Here is a 17750-nt window from a genome sequence, read left to right on the forward strand (position 1 = left end):
CAGGTGACCCCACGAAACTCTAATATATCAGATGGTTCTTAGAAAGATGATTGCAGGTACTGCTGACCAAGAAGTTCGCAGCAGCCGCCCAGAGTTCAAGGTAATATTTTTGTCAAAAATTGCAACCTCCATATGGTCTGCTTTTGGTAAAAATTACTTTCACGTCTAAATATATTTAAATTGCCAAATACTTATGTCAGAATCTGAGACGCACTATTTCATGAGACTGTAAACATACAAATCTCTGATAACTTCTCAGCAATACATGTCAAATAGCTGCAATGCATCCCTCCACAATACCACTAAGTAAAATTGGTATTATTTATGTGGCTTCCAGATTTATTACCAACCATAGGTTCTTTCATTATTAAGCAATTGAGAGGGGCGTTGCATTATGGTACTAAATAAATATACTGCAAATGGAAGTGGGTTTTTAGCGTTCTTGGCATGCTCTTGCCTATTTTTCAAAAGGATATGCATTCAAAACATATGTAGAAATTATTTATAAGTCATTGATTTATACCGTCATACAATGTCTTTCTATTTTTGATAAAATGGTTTTCACAACATTGCCACTTGATGAGCATTCCTTTTCCTTGGAACTTAATGCTCCCAAATCCTAAATCTGTTCTGCTACACAGTTAAGCTGTCCTCAATTTCAATGTTTTTGTGCACGCAATGTCTTTGTACTGTAATTCTTCAAAGAAACCTAGATTTCATGCTGATGTTGTTTACATCGATAGATATTTGTTCAAATGGACAATTTGTTTTGAATGAATTCAGTATAGAACAATTTGTTAATAGCAAGAACACATCTAAAGCATCACATAAACCACCTGCAAATTAAATCTCAAGCGGCTCAGTCCAGGTTGTCCATTTGTAGAATACAACTTCGACTATTTGTCAGGCCGTCCTATTTTTGTTTGAGAAAATAACGCTTACAATAAAGTTGTTTCGTCCATATAACTTTTCTAAGTACAGATGCCCCCATGAGAAAAATTGCCATGGTGACATTTTCCATTTTAAGTTTCAAATCTTGAAAGAGAGTATACAACTTAACCCACTACTAAAAACTAACAATACATGTACAAGATGATTGGCTGAGGCATTTCCCTGGGTTTCCAGTTCAGCAACCACCCTATTTCTATCACAAATTCCCCCAAATTCCGAGGGCTAATTTCTATGTTACACATTCTCAAATCTCTGTATGAGCTATCAATCTCTATGAGTTCAATTTTGGGGATTTTATTAAATTGTTTTTAGAGTAGAAGTAGAATGAACCAATCAAATTACATGCTGCAAAATTGCGGCTTAAGATCAGTTACAAATACCAGCTCTGAACTTCAATCTTTGATTATCAAAAAACTCAATTATCTCATTGAAGGTATGCAACTCATCTATAGGTCAAGCATTAGCCAAGCTAAATTATATTTGTCCTATTCAACTGCAAGTCAAAAGGAAGTCAAATTCATCTTAATATCCATTCTCTTCAGGTTCAACCCCTGTGAATGGCAGCTCCCAATGATCAGCCTGATCCTCTTCTTCCCCATCCCAGTCACGCCTTTTTTTCTTGCTCTCCCCATGCCTAGATCTTCGAGGAGCCTCATCTTCACTTTCACTGTCATCATCATTAGTTACAGCATAACTATTTATCCTGAATCCATTGTGCTGTTGATGTCGTGATGGCTCAGTTTCTGATGCTTCACCTGTTGGTCGTGTCTGCTGAGACTTTCCAGTCACCCTTTGATCCATGCCTAATTGTAATCGGTCAGTACTTGTATTATGCTCATTCCTGCGCCTCCTGTGATCTCTCCGACCTCTACCACTATTCCCACTTTGAGGGGGGCGAAATGGCATCCCTGATGGTCTGTTTGAATTCCCAACTACACCGGATCCACCCATAAAGTGAAGCCTTCCAGCTCCTCCCATCATCCCATTTGGACCTGGAGCCATCATCCTTGCACCACCATGAGGGAATATTCCATTAGGTTGGGGAGCTCTGCCATGGAAGATCATTCCAGGATTGGAGCCAGCCCCGTACTCAGATCCACCAAACCTTGGACCTGCATGACTGTAAGGTGGAAAGCCCTGACTGGGACCAGCTGATGCATTGAACATTTCTGGCATGGCAAATCCTTCTGATGGACCCATCCCAAATCTATCAAAGCCATAGCCATCACCAATCATTACAGGATAGAAACCCATCGGATTTGACCCTACCAAACCTCTACCAGCCCTTGCCATTGGGCCATGTGGAGGCCACATCATTCCTCTTCCCCTCCCTCTGCCTTGGCTTGCACCAAGTGAATGGCTTGAGCTTTCTTCTTCATCACTCTCATCATCATCCTGATCGTCATCGTTATCTTCGAAAGGAACTATGTTTGGATCTTCATTCCTGGGGATTGCATTCACGCCTTGGGCCTTTTCTTCTTCACGTTTGGATTCAACAGCACATGCAATGGCCTGAGAAAAAGCACAGAAGATTGTAAGAACTCAAATGCTAAATCCTTCTCACCACAGCCTCAAATCTAAATAAAAAAGATGGAATCAACAAAGATTTACAAAAGTCAAGTCACACCATTACCAGTTCTCAGAACATCATGAGCCTACTGTACTAGAACACATTCTAATCAAAGGACTTCTCTAAATTGAATAATCTCGCTAAAATATATGAAGACAGCATGCAACAGTCTAGCTAAATGATGTCAAGACTATATGAAACAAAACAATTTTTTTTTGTTCTCCTTATCAAAAGAAACATAAAAAACTGAAACATACCATAAGCTCACTATCAGGCTCCAGATAAAGCAAAGAAGCTAATTGCTCCCCTATAGAAGGCTCTAATTCTTGGCAATCACGACTAATCTGCATAGCAGAAAATTGTAACATTAGGTGTAACAGACCATAATAGCAACCTTACGGAACTAGAGAAAAGCATGAAATGATCTCAAGCTCCATCTTATAGACAATTCAATTCCTGTTGATAGAAGTATGTACATTTCACAGTTTGTTTAGTGCTACCTTAACTCTACGCCCATTAAAACTTTCAAATGAGGTCACCATAACAAAACAATCTTTCAACATATGGCTACTCAAGAAAAATAACACCTTTTAAATAATATCTGTGAAAGGAGCATTAACCTGTCAGATATTTTAACACATCTGCTTGCATACTATTATCTAGTTCTTAACAATTTTATTATTTGGACTCCATCTGTCATGCAACTCTCGCACCTTTGAGGTATGCATTCATGAATGCTAATCAATATCTTCATGATACAATTGTACCGACATCTATATAGTGAGAGAGAATCAAGAGTGACAGATTACTGTTGTTAAGCTCAAGAGAGTTGAAGTATTACAAACACTTGGCTGAAACCATTAAAAAGCAAAAGTAACTACATGAAATGTTTTGAGGCTTTGAGCTGGTAATAGTGAACATCCATAATGGCAAGTCTTGTAGATAATAATACTGTATGATACATTCTAAATATTCTGTGGCGTAGGAAAGGAGAAATAGTAACCAGTACCAACACCTTGGTCAATTATTGTTGATATGATACACTACCGCAAATATTTTGCACATTTTTGAGAGTTCATATTTTGTGAGCTAGTTTTGTGTTATATGGAATAGAATTTATCAGCTGCTTTTGAAATAATTAGCAAATTGTAGATATTGGTATTTGTAAGACATCAAAAGAGGATTTAAATCAGAAAAAATACATAACAAATATAAGAATATGAGTGGTGTCCTGAAAAAATTGCCATACTGGAGAGCCAAACGCATGCAACTGTCAACTTGCAACCCATAAAGGACAAGAGGCCCAAGAAATATCTTTGGCTTAAGCAACTCATTTATATTTTACAACTAATTTATTACGAGAATTCATAGATTCTTCGGACAAGGGCTTTGATTTTTAAATAAAAATACAGAGTTACCTCATCAATTCCATAATTTATTGAAACACACAGGAAAACAAACTTCCAAAATAAAATTTATACCCAACCCTCTTGCTATAGAATCTGCTCCACTAGCTTCCAGATATCAATGCACTTTTCAACCAATTGAATCTTCTCACAGAACCTCACCTGTTAAACCACTTTATAATATATGTAAAACTCTACAAAGATTCAGACATAACCATTAATTGTCACCAAATTTTTTATCCAGGTCTATATTCTTACATTTACATCAAATAATACTTTTCCCAAATAATATTCATACATACAATGTTGTAACATCACAAAAATAATCCAGATAACTAATATGGAAGATAGGATTAGTATCACACAGTCTAAATTACAAAGATGCCCTTATGCCTCGTAAATAATATTTGGATGATAGCCATACAAGTGTCTGCAGGAGTGCGATAATTAACATCAACTAAAATTCACCCTTCAATTAGGCTTCTCCTAATCTAGCCAACACAATTGCCAGAATCAACTACTTGAACCACCTTGCTTTAACTTTTGCCTACATAGAATAATATAGAATTATCATATCCAATCATTACAAAACTAACCAGAATTCAACAAACTCGACCGACTTGAAAAGTGACAACCTCTATTCAGCTTGCCAGCTTAAAGATTCATCAAAACAGCCCCTGATGTTAGCATGTTACCAAAGTATGTTTCATGTTTGTTATTTTTTAACCCAAACTTGCTGAAACAATTCAATCACACCCGAAATCTATGTTCACAAGTTTTTCTTTTTAACTTTCATGTGGAGTTGGCCAAGCATGCATTGTATGCACTTCATAGATTGCATACTCCTGCGAGTACTTGCCAAGCCGGCAAGTACTCACAGGAAATTTTCAATCGCGAGCAACTCCCGAGATTACTTGCGGCTCGCCTATGACTCTCCCCACTCGTGCAACTTGTGCAACTCACAGGGTTTTCAGCATGAATAAACATGAAAAAATGGCCATTAAAATCTAAAACCATGCATCTAAAAGGCATAACACATGACCAAACGCAGGTGCAAGAGAAATATCGACAACTGAGCCCTAAAATTGATCGTACATCACTGTTATTTGCCCTCGATGTCAGCAAACGCTTCTTCTCACAATCGCATGAGGGTTTGGGAGCCAGGAGAAATCACCAGGTAAGAAACACGGATTTTATATTTTATATTTTTTTTTAATTATTGTTTTTTGTTATTTATTTTCTGTTTAAAAAGACTCAGTTTTTTTCTTTTTTCTTCTATTATTGGAGATTGCAAACTCCATATTAATTTTTTGTCACTAAAAACATGAATAGAGTTTTTATATTTACATTTATTAAATTTAATTTGTTTTATTGTAAATAATATATTTATTCACAATAATAATATATTATTATTCACAAGATTTTTTTATATTAAAATTTAAAATAGTATATTTAAAATTTAAACAAAAACTCATGTATCTTAATTCATTTTTATATACTTTTTATTTTTTAATAACTGAAATTAGATATTTGATAAATTAATTTTATTCTTATTCATACATTATTAGATGTTTTTTTACAGCTTTAGCTCTATGCTTATGCTCATATTTTTTTTTGTTGCTATTGATGTTGCAGGTTCATAAATCATCACATGGCATCCGGATGTGCATCTGATTCAAACTCAGCAAGTGCAAATCAACTTGCTGGTAGTCGTGACCCCGCTTGGAAACATGGTATAATGGGACCAATACTAGGGACTATTATTTGTACCTAGTGCATGAAGAAGCATAGTGGAGGCATTAATCGCCTCAAACACATTCTTGCAGGCATTCCTTGTCGTGATGTCGAGCCATGTTCAAAAGCTCTTGAAGAGGTCAAGCGAGAGATGATTGTTCAAATAATATTAATATCTTCTATAATGGTCATCTTCTATTTTTAGCAGTCATCTTAGTTGTCGACTCATTTAGCTATTTAGCTTTCTAGTTGACTCATTTAGCTTTTTCGTTAATTAGCTTTTAAGCTATATTTAGCATTTAGCTTTTTCTTTTCAGTATTTCACTTTAACGACTAGTTCTATTTATAGAACATCGTCTTGTAACCTCTATATATACGTGTATATCGTTCAATGTAATTATCCAATTATTGAATCATTCATTCAATTTATTTTTCATGGTATCAAAGCATTGGAAATTAAAATTTTCGAAAGTTTTTGTTATTAAAATTTTTTGAAGTTTTTATTGAAGAGATTTTTTTTTAAAAAAGGAGCAGGTTCTATTTCTCTTCCTGGGCGGATTTTTTTTTTGCAGGTTGAAATTTTTCCTAGGGTTTCTGCAATTTTTTACTAGGGTTTTGACCCTTCAGTTCAAGTCGTAATTTTATTCTAGTTACACATTCTTCGTGGGTTTTTCAAGACCTCAACTGGGTCGTCGTCATATTTTTTTGGGTGCATCGTTTTTCGTGCCTCGATTTTTGCGCTGTCGGGTCTGCATTCTGATTTCAAATTCTTAGTGGATTTTTCGAGAGCTTTTCTGGGTTGGTCTCATATTTTTCTGGATGCCTCGTTTTCCGTGCCTCAAATTTTGTGCCATCAAATTTGTCTTGGAATTTAAAAAGTCAGCGATTTTTGTTAATTCTGTGGACATTGGGAATTTTGGTATCTTTTGGGCGTCGTTTATGTTGTACATCCAACCTAGGGTTTCTGCCCCTAATTTTTTTTTGCTTTTTTTAATTTTTGGAAAAAAAAAATCGTCAATATTTTTCTAGTTTTTTAACAAAAAAAATCAGAGATATTTTTTTATTTTCTGCAAATTATTATTTTTTTTCTGATTATTTTCAAGAAAAAATTTAGGTTTTAAATTTGCAAAAAAATTTAATTTTTGGGTTTCTTCCAAACCTTGAAATTTGCACCTTGGAATTCATGCCAGAATTCTCGTCTAGGGTTAATCTCATTTTAATCTCACTAAAATATATGAACTATGAAGACCTCGTAAAAAATAGAATTCAGCGGCTGCTTCTATTCTGATTTTTTTTTAAATCAGATTCTTGTCTCTTGCTTTCACTTGGTTGACCTCGTTCAACCTCGATTTCCGTGATGGCATCTTTGACCAACATCATGTTGGAACACAATCAAAAGTTCAACAGCTGCCACAACACCTCGAAACAATGCATGTTCACGATATATGAATATCGTTACCTTTATCAGATTGATTTAGGCCAAACCTTGTCTTACAGGTCCCAAGGTTTTCACGATTTTTTCCTGAAAAATTGTCTGTCGTTTTTCTGATTTTTTCCACAAAAAATCATGGGAGGGTTTTCACGAGTTTTTCCTTAAAAAATTGTTCACATGGTTTATAATTTTGCCTTAAAAATTATCTCATTTGTAATCCGCAATATTAGCGTAAGATTTTAATTATCTGGGTTTTACCATTTTTTATCCACAAAAGCAATATGATTTGTAACCTTAGATTTCTTGGTTTTTCAATTTTCTCCTCAAAATCATAAATTCTCTTTTCGAGGGTTCCTATTTCAAGGTTTGACGGTTTTTTCTTCAAAATCGTGCTTGTTGCAGTTAGTTTGGGTCGCACCTGCCAAGGCGAACATCTACAACCGTGGTATCTTGCAGTTGGTTTTGGAGTTGGTAATCTTCTGCAAAAGGGTTTCCTGATTTTTTCCTCAAAATCATGGTTTCAAGCTTCAGTAATCCGTGTGTGCCAAATCTCTAATTCGCGTGTGAAGGCTACATTAGCTTGGATGACTTTTGGTACTCTTAGTCATTTACATTTTGCAGATCCTGAGAGGGTCTCCATAGCAGCAGATGGTCTTTGCATTTGTAATCATAACACCTGCAGTGTCTTCTGTAGGGTATCAAGTATGATGACCATTAGGGAGGGTGTTAAAATAATATTAATATCTTCTATTTTTAGCAGTCATCTTAGTTGTCGACTTATTTAGCTATTTAGCTTTTTAGTTGACTTATTTAGCTTGTTAAGTTAGCTTTTTATTATTTAGCCTTTTAAGCTATATTTATCTTTTTAAGCTTTTTAGCCTATATGATTTCACTTTAACGACTAGTTCTATTTATAGAACATCATCTTGTAACCTCTATATATACGTGTGTATATCGTTCAATGTAATTATCCGATTATTGAATCATTCATTCAATTTATTTTTCAATGATAGCCCTCCTTGCAGCACTAGATGAAAAGAGATTGGAGAGGGTTGTTGGAATCATTTGTTGTTGCCCCAAAAGCTCAAACAACCAACACCCGATACAAATGCCAGATATAACCCGACCCACAAGATACAAACGCCAAATTTAATCCAACCCACGGAAGGCAATTAAGCCATGTCACAAGTCCCCAAGGAGGTGTGAACCACCAAGTCAACAATCTCCCCTTCAACACTAACTGAGCCTTCAACATCCACTGAAGGGAGACTCAAACTCGTGACCCAAGGCTCTGATACCAATTGTTGGAATCATTTGTTGTTGCACCAAGAGCTCGAACTATCAACGCCCAATACAAATGCCAAATTTAACCCGACCCATGGGAGATGGCCACGTCACGAGTCCCCAAGGAGGTGTTGACCACCAAGTCAACATGGGCAACGCAATAAGAAGCAAGACAAGAAACCATTGATCCTAACTTGTAATGTCTAAGTTGCCTAGATAATTTCATATTTGTAATATTTAAGGAGTTCTATTCATATACATAATGTGTGGTATTGTGAACATAAGTTATATATATTTATTATCTTTATTTATTTTTTGTATGGGCATACCCGAGACACGCGCCCCCTCCCCTCCCACCCAAAACTTTTGCCATACCGCTGCAACATACCCATGTACCCATAGCTAACTTTACTTCTATCTGAGCACAACGAGAAAAAAAGATGAATTTATTTTTTTCATTATCTGCTACCAAACATTCACTGGAAGTATCATAAACAAAATGGAATCAATTTGAAATTTTGAATAGCATAAAAATTTCTCAATATATATGATCCAGATGTACAGGCCTCTTTGGCTTCTCTACTGGAATCAACAAAAATATCTCCTCCAAATCATAATCAGCAGGAAACCCACAACACCGGAAATAATTTTTTGGACAAAGCCAACATCAATTCAACTTTTTACAGGATATATGACACAAAAAATAAATCACTCACAAAGGATAGGTAGCTCAATAAATGTGTGCCTCCTATTCATCATCTTTATTGTTGACATGTTTTGTAAAGTATAATGGCATCCATTAATGCAACTCAAGAATGCAATACTCAATTGAGGATAAAGAGGAGATCAAATTTGAGGTAAATTGTGAGATGAAGTAGGGTCAGATAGAATATAGTGTTTGCCACATACGGGTAAATGATTAAATGCAGAAAGTAAATGCACAGAACATAATGGAAATATATTAAAGAACCAGTCTCTGTATTAATTCAAAAGTTCATGTACATTAAGTGCTTATAACATCACACCCAGATACGACTATCATGATCCTACTTTGAAGGAAAGGTATGCAATATATAATACCCGAAGGGGTGCGACCAACCGTCACGTCCAACTGCCCTTCGAGAAGACTAACTGACTGTCGTAACCCATAATTACCGACGACAACATAACATAATAATTATTCCCGACAACATATAGCAGGTAACATAAGATAATAAATGCATTGATACAGAAACTTCAAGCAATTTAATAAAGAATGCTGTCATAATCACAAAATGCGTAATGTAAAAAGACATCACCTCATTTTGAATATCTTATCTTGCACCTATATTGGATAATGCATTAATATGACAAGATAACAAGCATTCTCAAATTATAATAAGACTACCTATGATCACCAAATGTGCTGGCTCCAAAATATCAAAACGATTAGCATGCAATATCTAAGGCATTTAAGTTCAGGGAAACTAGCAACTACCTTTACAGGCAAATTTTCATTGTATGGATTCCTCAAATGCCGAGTTTTGTGAAATGATAATTCACAAAGCTGCAAAGAAGAAACAAATTAATTTAGAACTCGAGTGGAAATTTATTAGTCTTAATTCAACAAACATCAGAGAAACAAAGAAAAACATTCAAAAAGCTACTCTAACATGTAACTACTGTATTTTACTGAAGAGATCACTTGAAAGATTATAAAACCTAGACCCAACGTATGTCAATACTATATGTCATCTTCCACATATTTTTGAATGTTACATTATTAGTACACAAATACTATATGTCATCTTCCTTCTATTAGATCAATTATGGTCACACAGTTAATAATATAGGTTAATCCATTGTATTTGAGAAAATTAATTAGAATAATGGAAAACGTTAGAAAAAGGCATTCTAAGCTGTATTTTCCATCATTGTTCATATATTTAGGCTGCAAAAAGAAATTTGATCAAGTTGTTAAGACAGTCTCAAAGTTTACAGGGAGGAGACTTTCAGCACAATGGCAGTTGACGGTTATTCATACTTCAAAAGAACTACTCATTTTCAACAGTACAACAGTGCCATCCCTACTTAACTCTAGTGCCATATCTTGGGCAAAAAGAAAACATTTAAAAATGTTCATGAAAACCCGTCATCAGTGAATTCCCTCCTTACTATAATATTCAATGTGCATCCAATTCTTTGCAAATGAGGATTACCTTCAACCATTTAAGACTGAAGTTTCGACCATAATGTGCGGCTCCATGTGCATGCTTCCAACCCCCTCCACCAACAAATCCTCCAATTTTAGAAGTCATCTTTGCACATCCCTGTACAGAATTACCACAATTGGCACAGGAAACATGGTTAGTTTTAATGCATCGTTAAAGAGTTGCATTTATATTACATACAGAGAATAAGAGATAAATTAACACTTGCTTGCTCTGAAAAAAATAGAATGTGTGGCCTTCAATTTTTTTCACCAAGGGTGAAAATTTTTAAATATAACATCACCTGATTATTATTATAACATTACCTGAAAATGACGAGTTCTGTTGATTGAGAATATAAGAATAACATTATCACAACAATCAAAGGCTTCGTTAAGCTTTGCCTCGTTGTTTCGTTGGGTTGCCCACATTCCTTGTTGTACAGAAAGTTCCAAATTCTCTTTATTGCTACTCTTCACAACAAAATACCTGAAGTTCCTCACATTAACATATTCTCAATCAATCTCACATACTTATCTCGCATCCTTGTACACAAATGATCTAAAATATAGCAAACATTCCAATAAAAGAATGACCACAAAAATCAATCTTCTGATGATCAAACATATTCATATAAAGAACGTCATCAAAAATATATATATTATTTACTTGCACAAAGTGCTATCTAATTGTCTCTTTCAAACTCCATGACTTCTTACAAGTATCTCCAAAGTAAGAAAATGAATGTGAAAGCAGCAACGGATAAACTGATGTCTTAACACTACATGGAACTAAAAAGCAGCAAATTAATTTTAAATACAAAAATAAATTCACCGTTGTCTATTTATTAAACTGCAGTTTAAGTATTAACTATCAAAACTGGTATAATAGACACTAACCATTTTTACTTGCCTTGAGAAATAAATATTTGATATTTCAACTGGTAAACATAAAATATCCCAAGTACTCTATCAAAAAAGGAAGACTATCCTGAACTGATGTCTTAACACTACATGGAACTAAGAAGCACCAAATTTATTTTTAAATACAAAAAGAAATTAATTAACCATTATCTGTTTATTAACTGCAGTTCAGTTCAATCATTCAATTAAATATCAAAACTGGTATAATAGACGCCAACCATTTCTACTTGCCTTGAGAAATATATATTTGATATTTCAACTGTTAAACATAAAAATATCCCAATTACTCTATCCAAAAGATATGGTACTGGTAAGATCATTAACTAAACAGGTAAGACATTATTCATCAGAGAAAACAATGTGACATTGCAAAAAACACCCTAGAAAAGAATAAGACGTCCACTAGAGCTGTTGCAACATGAAATAACATACAACATAAAACAAGTCCAGGTGCCAACAGTAAGCTGATAAGTTTGATCCATAGTTACAGGACTCATCAGGTACCTGGAAAACTCAACAAGGCCTGAGGCAAGGGAAGCCAAATGAGACCTACATGGGAATCTCGGAGCTTACTTTAAAGCAAGTTCTTTGAACGGTTTAACTCTTCGAGCTTACTTAAAAGCAGAATTACCAGGAGAGGGACAGGTAACGGTACAGGAGATGGGTACTTAAAACGGTGAAAAATTTAAAACAAATTATAAATATGATTTTAATTTAGAAAAATAAATTATACAATGGATACGCAACTTTAAAGAAAGTAAAATACTAACATTCTTATTAATTCAAAAACAATACTCTCGACTTTCAAGTATCAAAATAGATGTCGACAAAAGCAAATATTAATTATTATGATATTTGATAATCATTACAATATAAAAAACTAATTAAACTATAATCCCCTGGAGATGGCAGACAGAAACTTGGAGCTAAATGCTGCTGTTTTTAAAAACATGCTATGGAGGTCCTTAAAGATGACTATAGTTTCCATTCATTGATATAAATCAAATGCATGTACACATCTTAAGCCTTAGGGTTGTTTCTCTTCATACTATTACCAAATTTGGTAAGGAAAATTTCTGCTACCAAAAAAAAAAAGCTTTTTATGTTTAAAAATTAAGCATACAAGTCTCTTAAGTATATTTTTTTAGTTCTTCAGATTTTGTCAACCAAATATAAGCACTTGGATAAAAGTTGGTGTAACGCACATGATATATCTGAGAAACCTCCTTAGAATGTTTCCCAATTTTCAAGGCATGCTTCAAGGAAATGCATAGAGATGCAAAGAACTTCATCTGAACTCTCCTAATGTCTGGAGACATCCCCATATAGGTCTTCAAGACAGGGACACCTTTCCAGTATGGGAGATAAGTACCAAGGGTCAGGATACATGTCTTCTGGTAACTCTAGTTAAAAGTGAATAAATTATGAAAAATGGCTTGTGCCATGAAGGTCCTGAAAGACCTTAATATGGACTTCATGGCAGGGGCTCCACCACTCAAGCCTGTCCAATATCATGAGGATCCCATGAGGGTTGCTGCCCCTCAACTCTGCTGAGAGCTACCACCCCAAAACCCCTACTCTAGTTTTGAAAAGCAAAAGGTAAAAATTGTTTAGGGCTGCCCCAGATGGAAAACAGTGAGTATTTCCTTTATTTGGTTTGAAATAACAAAATGTGTTTTTTCCTATTTTTATGAAATTTTCAGCAGTTTTAATAACCCAAGTTTTTCCCAAATAATTGAATTATAAGTGTACTTTTGGTTTACTGAGTCAATACCAATCTTAAAAAATGCCGACATGCAAGCACACAACCCACCATAAAGCTAGTGTTGCTAGGCCTAGTATTACAAGTTCCTCTCTAACATAGTATGACGACTCCATATTGTGATTTTATCATTTTTGTTTTTTATTCCACTGATAACATAATCAATGAGTTTTGTACACCAAAAACACTTGAGTATGTATATATTCAAAATATTGTTTCCTTCAGCTCAAATCGCCCTTTTTAACTCCTTTATTCAATGTATACTTGTGTATACAATCAAATTAGCTTGTAATTGGTTAATTGTTTATGTTTTTAAAGTTGATTAAAAAAGAGTGCAAAAAAAGGCATGTAATTGGTTAAAAATAATTATATATCATGTTATTTTTGAACTGCCAAATATGTTGCTGAGTCTAAGTCTGAGCCCAAAATCAGCCTGCCAGGTCCAAGATTGGTAAAAATTATCTGAATACCAGAAAAAAGTGCTGTGCACTTACTTTGGCCCTATAGTTCTCTCACTAAATCAGAAGGTTTGAAAGTTTTAGCTAGGCAAGTGAAAATGCTTTAGAATGAACATTTTATGTAAAATATCAAATGGCTGTCTAGCCAATACTTCTTCTCCCTCCCCCTGAAATGCTTTTCTGCGGATCTAATACACGTAGCTATGTCAAATTGACAGACACCATACATCTACAGCAAGAACAAAAATTCAAGCCGATTCCAGATATAAACATGATTCAGGTTAGGTTTGAAAGCTTAATAGATATTGGATCCTGCATAGAGCTCAATGGGACAGATACCAAATCAATAGCTCAAATAAAAAATAATGGAATGATAAGACCCAGTTTTAGTTTTATGCCTTAACTATGCTCTTTTGGTCTTCCTGAAGCATCTTTCATTAATATAAGGAGAATCAATATAACGAGGAAATCCCGTGGTTTAGCCCGCACGGGTAGCGGAGTTGGCTTGGGCCGTGTGTTTGCTCCCCATTGGTCTCAGGTTCGACTCCGAAGCCTGGACTCACCCGATGCACCTGACTTGCGGGCGGCTTGGTACATCGGACTAGTCTTGCCTCAGCTCGCCCCTTCCTGACCCCAACTTGGCAGTAAAGTAAGCCCAAGGTAGGGCAGGTTGGGTGCTGGGCTGGGTCGCGGGGATACCACTGGCGTAAATATATATATATACATACATATATATATATATATATAACAAGGAAATCCTATCTAGAAATTTCCACATTTGGGCAAATGGTTCAACAAGAATGCATCACTAAGCATTCAGGAGCAAAATCCACTCTAGAAGGCCCCAGAATTTCAAAATACGAAAAATGCAGAAAAATGCCACAAAAAAAGATTATGGAAAATTATAAAAAAACATTTTTATAGGCTAAAATTTGTGAACTACTTAATTTTGCCATTAAGCGATAAATTTGTGAAAATGGTGTGCGCCATTAAGGTTTGTGTGGTTCAAAGGCATTAATTTAGGCTTGGCAATGGGGGCTCTGCCCCTCGACCCCACCCTATGTCATGACAGGGAGTGTACTAAAGGCACTGCCCCCAATCTCATGAGGGGCACTAGCCCTCAACCCTGTTGGGGGCAAGGACACTGCTCATCAACCCCGTTGAAAGCTTTGTCCCAAGCCCCCACAACAGGCACTGCCCTCAACCCCGCTAATTACTGGGATCTCTTGTCTCATAAGAAACTTGATTACAATGAGGGGATCTGGGAGTGGAGACCTAAACTAACAACTTAGACAATTATCTTTATGACTATCAAAAGTATCATACTATTAAAGATCAAATGTCATTGTTATTATAATATTATCACCCACCCAACTAGCTTATGCATCCAAATGAATGAAAGCTTGCAATTAAAGATTGATGAGTGGAATCAGTGATTTTCATGCCTTTGCACCCTTGTAGATATGTTTTGTCACACCTATTCAAAATCCTACTCCAAGCATCTCCGCTTCACCGCTTGATCCACAAACACCCTAGCATTCATCTTGCACAGGCAAACCACTCCTAATCAAATGTCATTGCTATTATAAAATACAATATTATATCATACATACACACACACACAATGTGGGTATGTATGTGTGTGTGTGTGTGTGTGATAAAATACCATTGTCCTTGTATAACATAAATACACACATACATACATACATACACAAATGTCATTGTTAGTTACATACACACATGCACATACATACACACACACGCATATACACATACATACAGACACAAATATCATTAGTATCACATACATAATTACATTCATACACAAATATCACTGCTATTTACACACATAAATACAGCTGTACACAAACATGTCATACCCAAGGGAAAAAAAATTCACTGTACTGGTATACCAAAACCGCATACACATAAACGAACTTAGCATATTAATGAACTAACATCTTTTAAATTTCAACCTCCAAAGATATTTTATGCCCTTTTCTTAAATATCAGCAAGGTGACACTACTACTATCCCGGGGTTATCTCTACGAAGTTTTTCTTAAAAATCTGTGAAGTACTTCTGCGAAGTTAAATTACATCCACACAGCTTGAAAAGGCTAGTCTTCATAAGTGCTGTTGCTTACATCTACCCTGGTTAAGACTTGATTATTTTCATATCCCGAGGCATTTGGAAGGCTTGGGCCAATGCAAAGCACACCTTATATTGGCAAGAGGCAACCTCATTACACTAAGATCATTCAAAGTCTACAACATTTCTCCTATGGAGAATCTTTTATTTAATGTGGTCAAACATATGTATGTGCTTGGATGATGCATTCATGCTCTAGACATGTGGGTCTTGCAAAAACCAAAATATCACATGCCATGAACTTTAATTAGAGGGCAAGCAAGAACCAAAGCTTTTCAAACATTATACATGGCATGTTATCCAAATACTAAATGTTACTACAATTCATTGGGACTGCCTCAAAGAGAACCGAACAAGAGCATTACTAAACAAATTGAACAAGATTTTCTGCATCAATTATCAATTCTTCAGCACAAAACAAACATTGCCAGAAATGTAGGAAATTCAATAATGGCAATGATTTTAGATACTCTATTCTGTCCAGAAAATTAAGAAATTTGGGGAAATCCTATGCATTAGTAATGTCTCAATTTGTTTGGAAGAGGCTATGCCAATTTTAAGAAGATCGTGATTGCTAGATTAGAAATTTAGAAGCATACTTTCAATAACGGTCAAAGAGCTTAAGAGATAAAAGTGGCTACCTACATATTTTTTGTTGTTTCAACTTTCATCACATATGTCCGATTGATCCTAACACTCACCTTTCAACTGTAACAGTTCATCCTTATAATTATTTCCTTCAGTATTACCATTTCCATAATTCATACTAGATTAGACAAATTCTTTCTATAACAGAGGATGAGCTGAGGAAATAAAAGTGGCTACCTATATATTTTGAAGTTGTTTCAACTTTCATCACGGTTTTCTTATTTAATATTGATCCTAACTCTCACCTTTCAACTGTAAAAGTCCATCCTTACAATTATTGCCTTCAGTATTACCAATTTCATTATTCATTACTAGATTAGATACATTCATTCAATAACAGTGGATGAGCTGAAGAAATAAAAGTGGCTACCTATATATTTTTTTGTTGTTTCAACTTTCACCACAGTTTTCCTATAAGTCGGAACTCTCACCTTTCAACTGTGAAGTTCATCCTTATAATTACCGCCTTCAGTAATACCATTTCCAAATTGCAGTACTAGATTAGACACATTCTTTCAATAACAGAGAATGAGCTGAAGAAATAAATGTGGCTACCTATATATTCTTTTGTTGTTTAAACTTTCATCACAGTTTTCCTATCGATCCTAACTCTCAATTTTCAACAATAAATGTTCATCTTTATCATTATTGCCTTTAGTATTAGCATTTTCATTATTCATTTCATATATAATATTTAGTACTCTAAAAATGCATCTATTGCTCCAACACTGTCAACATTCTCACGAAAACTGATATGCAATAGCCACCTCTCTCATATAATCACAACAGAAGGTTGAAAAAAAAAATTCTATTGCTAACAGTATAATTAAGTACCAAAAGTTCAACCAACTTCCACCAAAACCCAAACTTCTGTTACCTAGCTTCCCTGCACATGAATGCTTTACCCAGATCTGTGCTGTCGCCTGCAGTGCTCTTTGACCACTAATGACAATAAGTCATAATTGAAGTACAAATTATGAAGCTATCTGTTACTGAAACTAGCTCAAATACAAACCAATGCACCAGAGAAGGCCAACGAAATAGTCTTAGATTGTCCTCTAATAACTTTAATACTTTTAAGGACACAAAGGAAGAGAAAAGAAGCATAAAATATAACTCTTCACTGCTACTTATAAAAAGCAGAAGACTTTCTCTACCATGAATGCATGATAGCATGATATAATCATATAATGTTACTCCCATTATTTAATAGTCCGAAATACTTGCTACATAACTATTATTA

The 17750-nt window shown here is 35.0% G+C and overlaps 1 protein-coding gene across 2 annotated transcripts in view; it reads right to left on the minus strand.

Moving 5' to 3' along the window:
- Positions 1-990: 990 nt before the first annotated feature.
- LOC131032489 (30-kDa cleavage and polyadenylation specificity factor 30) overlaps positions 991-17750 on the minus strand; it is a 34376-nt gene continuing 17616 nt past the window's right edge. Inside the window, exons 3-7 of one of the 2 annotated variants that reach the window (XM_057963490.1) lie at positions 10893-11055; positions 10576-10686; positions 9855-9923; positions 2779-2865; positions 991-2463 (exon numbers count right to left, since the gene is read on the minus strand). In XM_057963490.1, coding sequence (XP_057819473.1) covers positions 1474-2463; positions 2779-2865; positions 9855-9923; positions 10576-10686; positions 10893-11055 — 1420 coding nt within the window. In that variant the 3' untranslated portion in view covers positions 991-1473. The remainder of the gene's footprint in view (positions 2464-2778; positions 2866-9854; positions 9924-10575; positions 10687-10892; positions 11056-17750) is intronic. The other variant, XM_057963491.1, reaches the window with a different exon arrangement.

This window comes from Cryptomeria japonica, chromosome 11, assembly GCF_030272615.1.
Source record: "Cryptomeria japonica chromosome 11, Sugi_1.0, whole genome shotgun sequence".
NCBI lineage: Eukaryota > Viridiplantae > Streptophyta > Pinopsida > Cupressales > Cupressaceae > Cryptomeria > Cryptomeria japonica.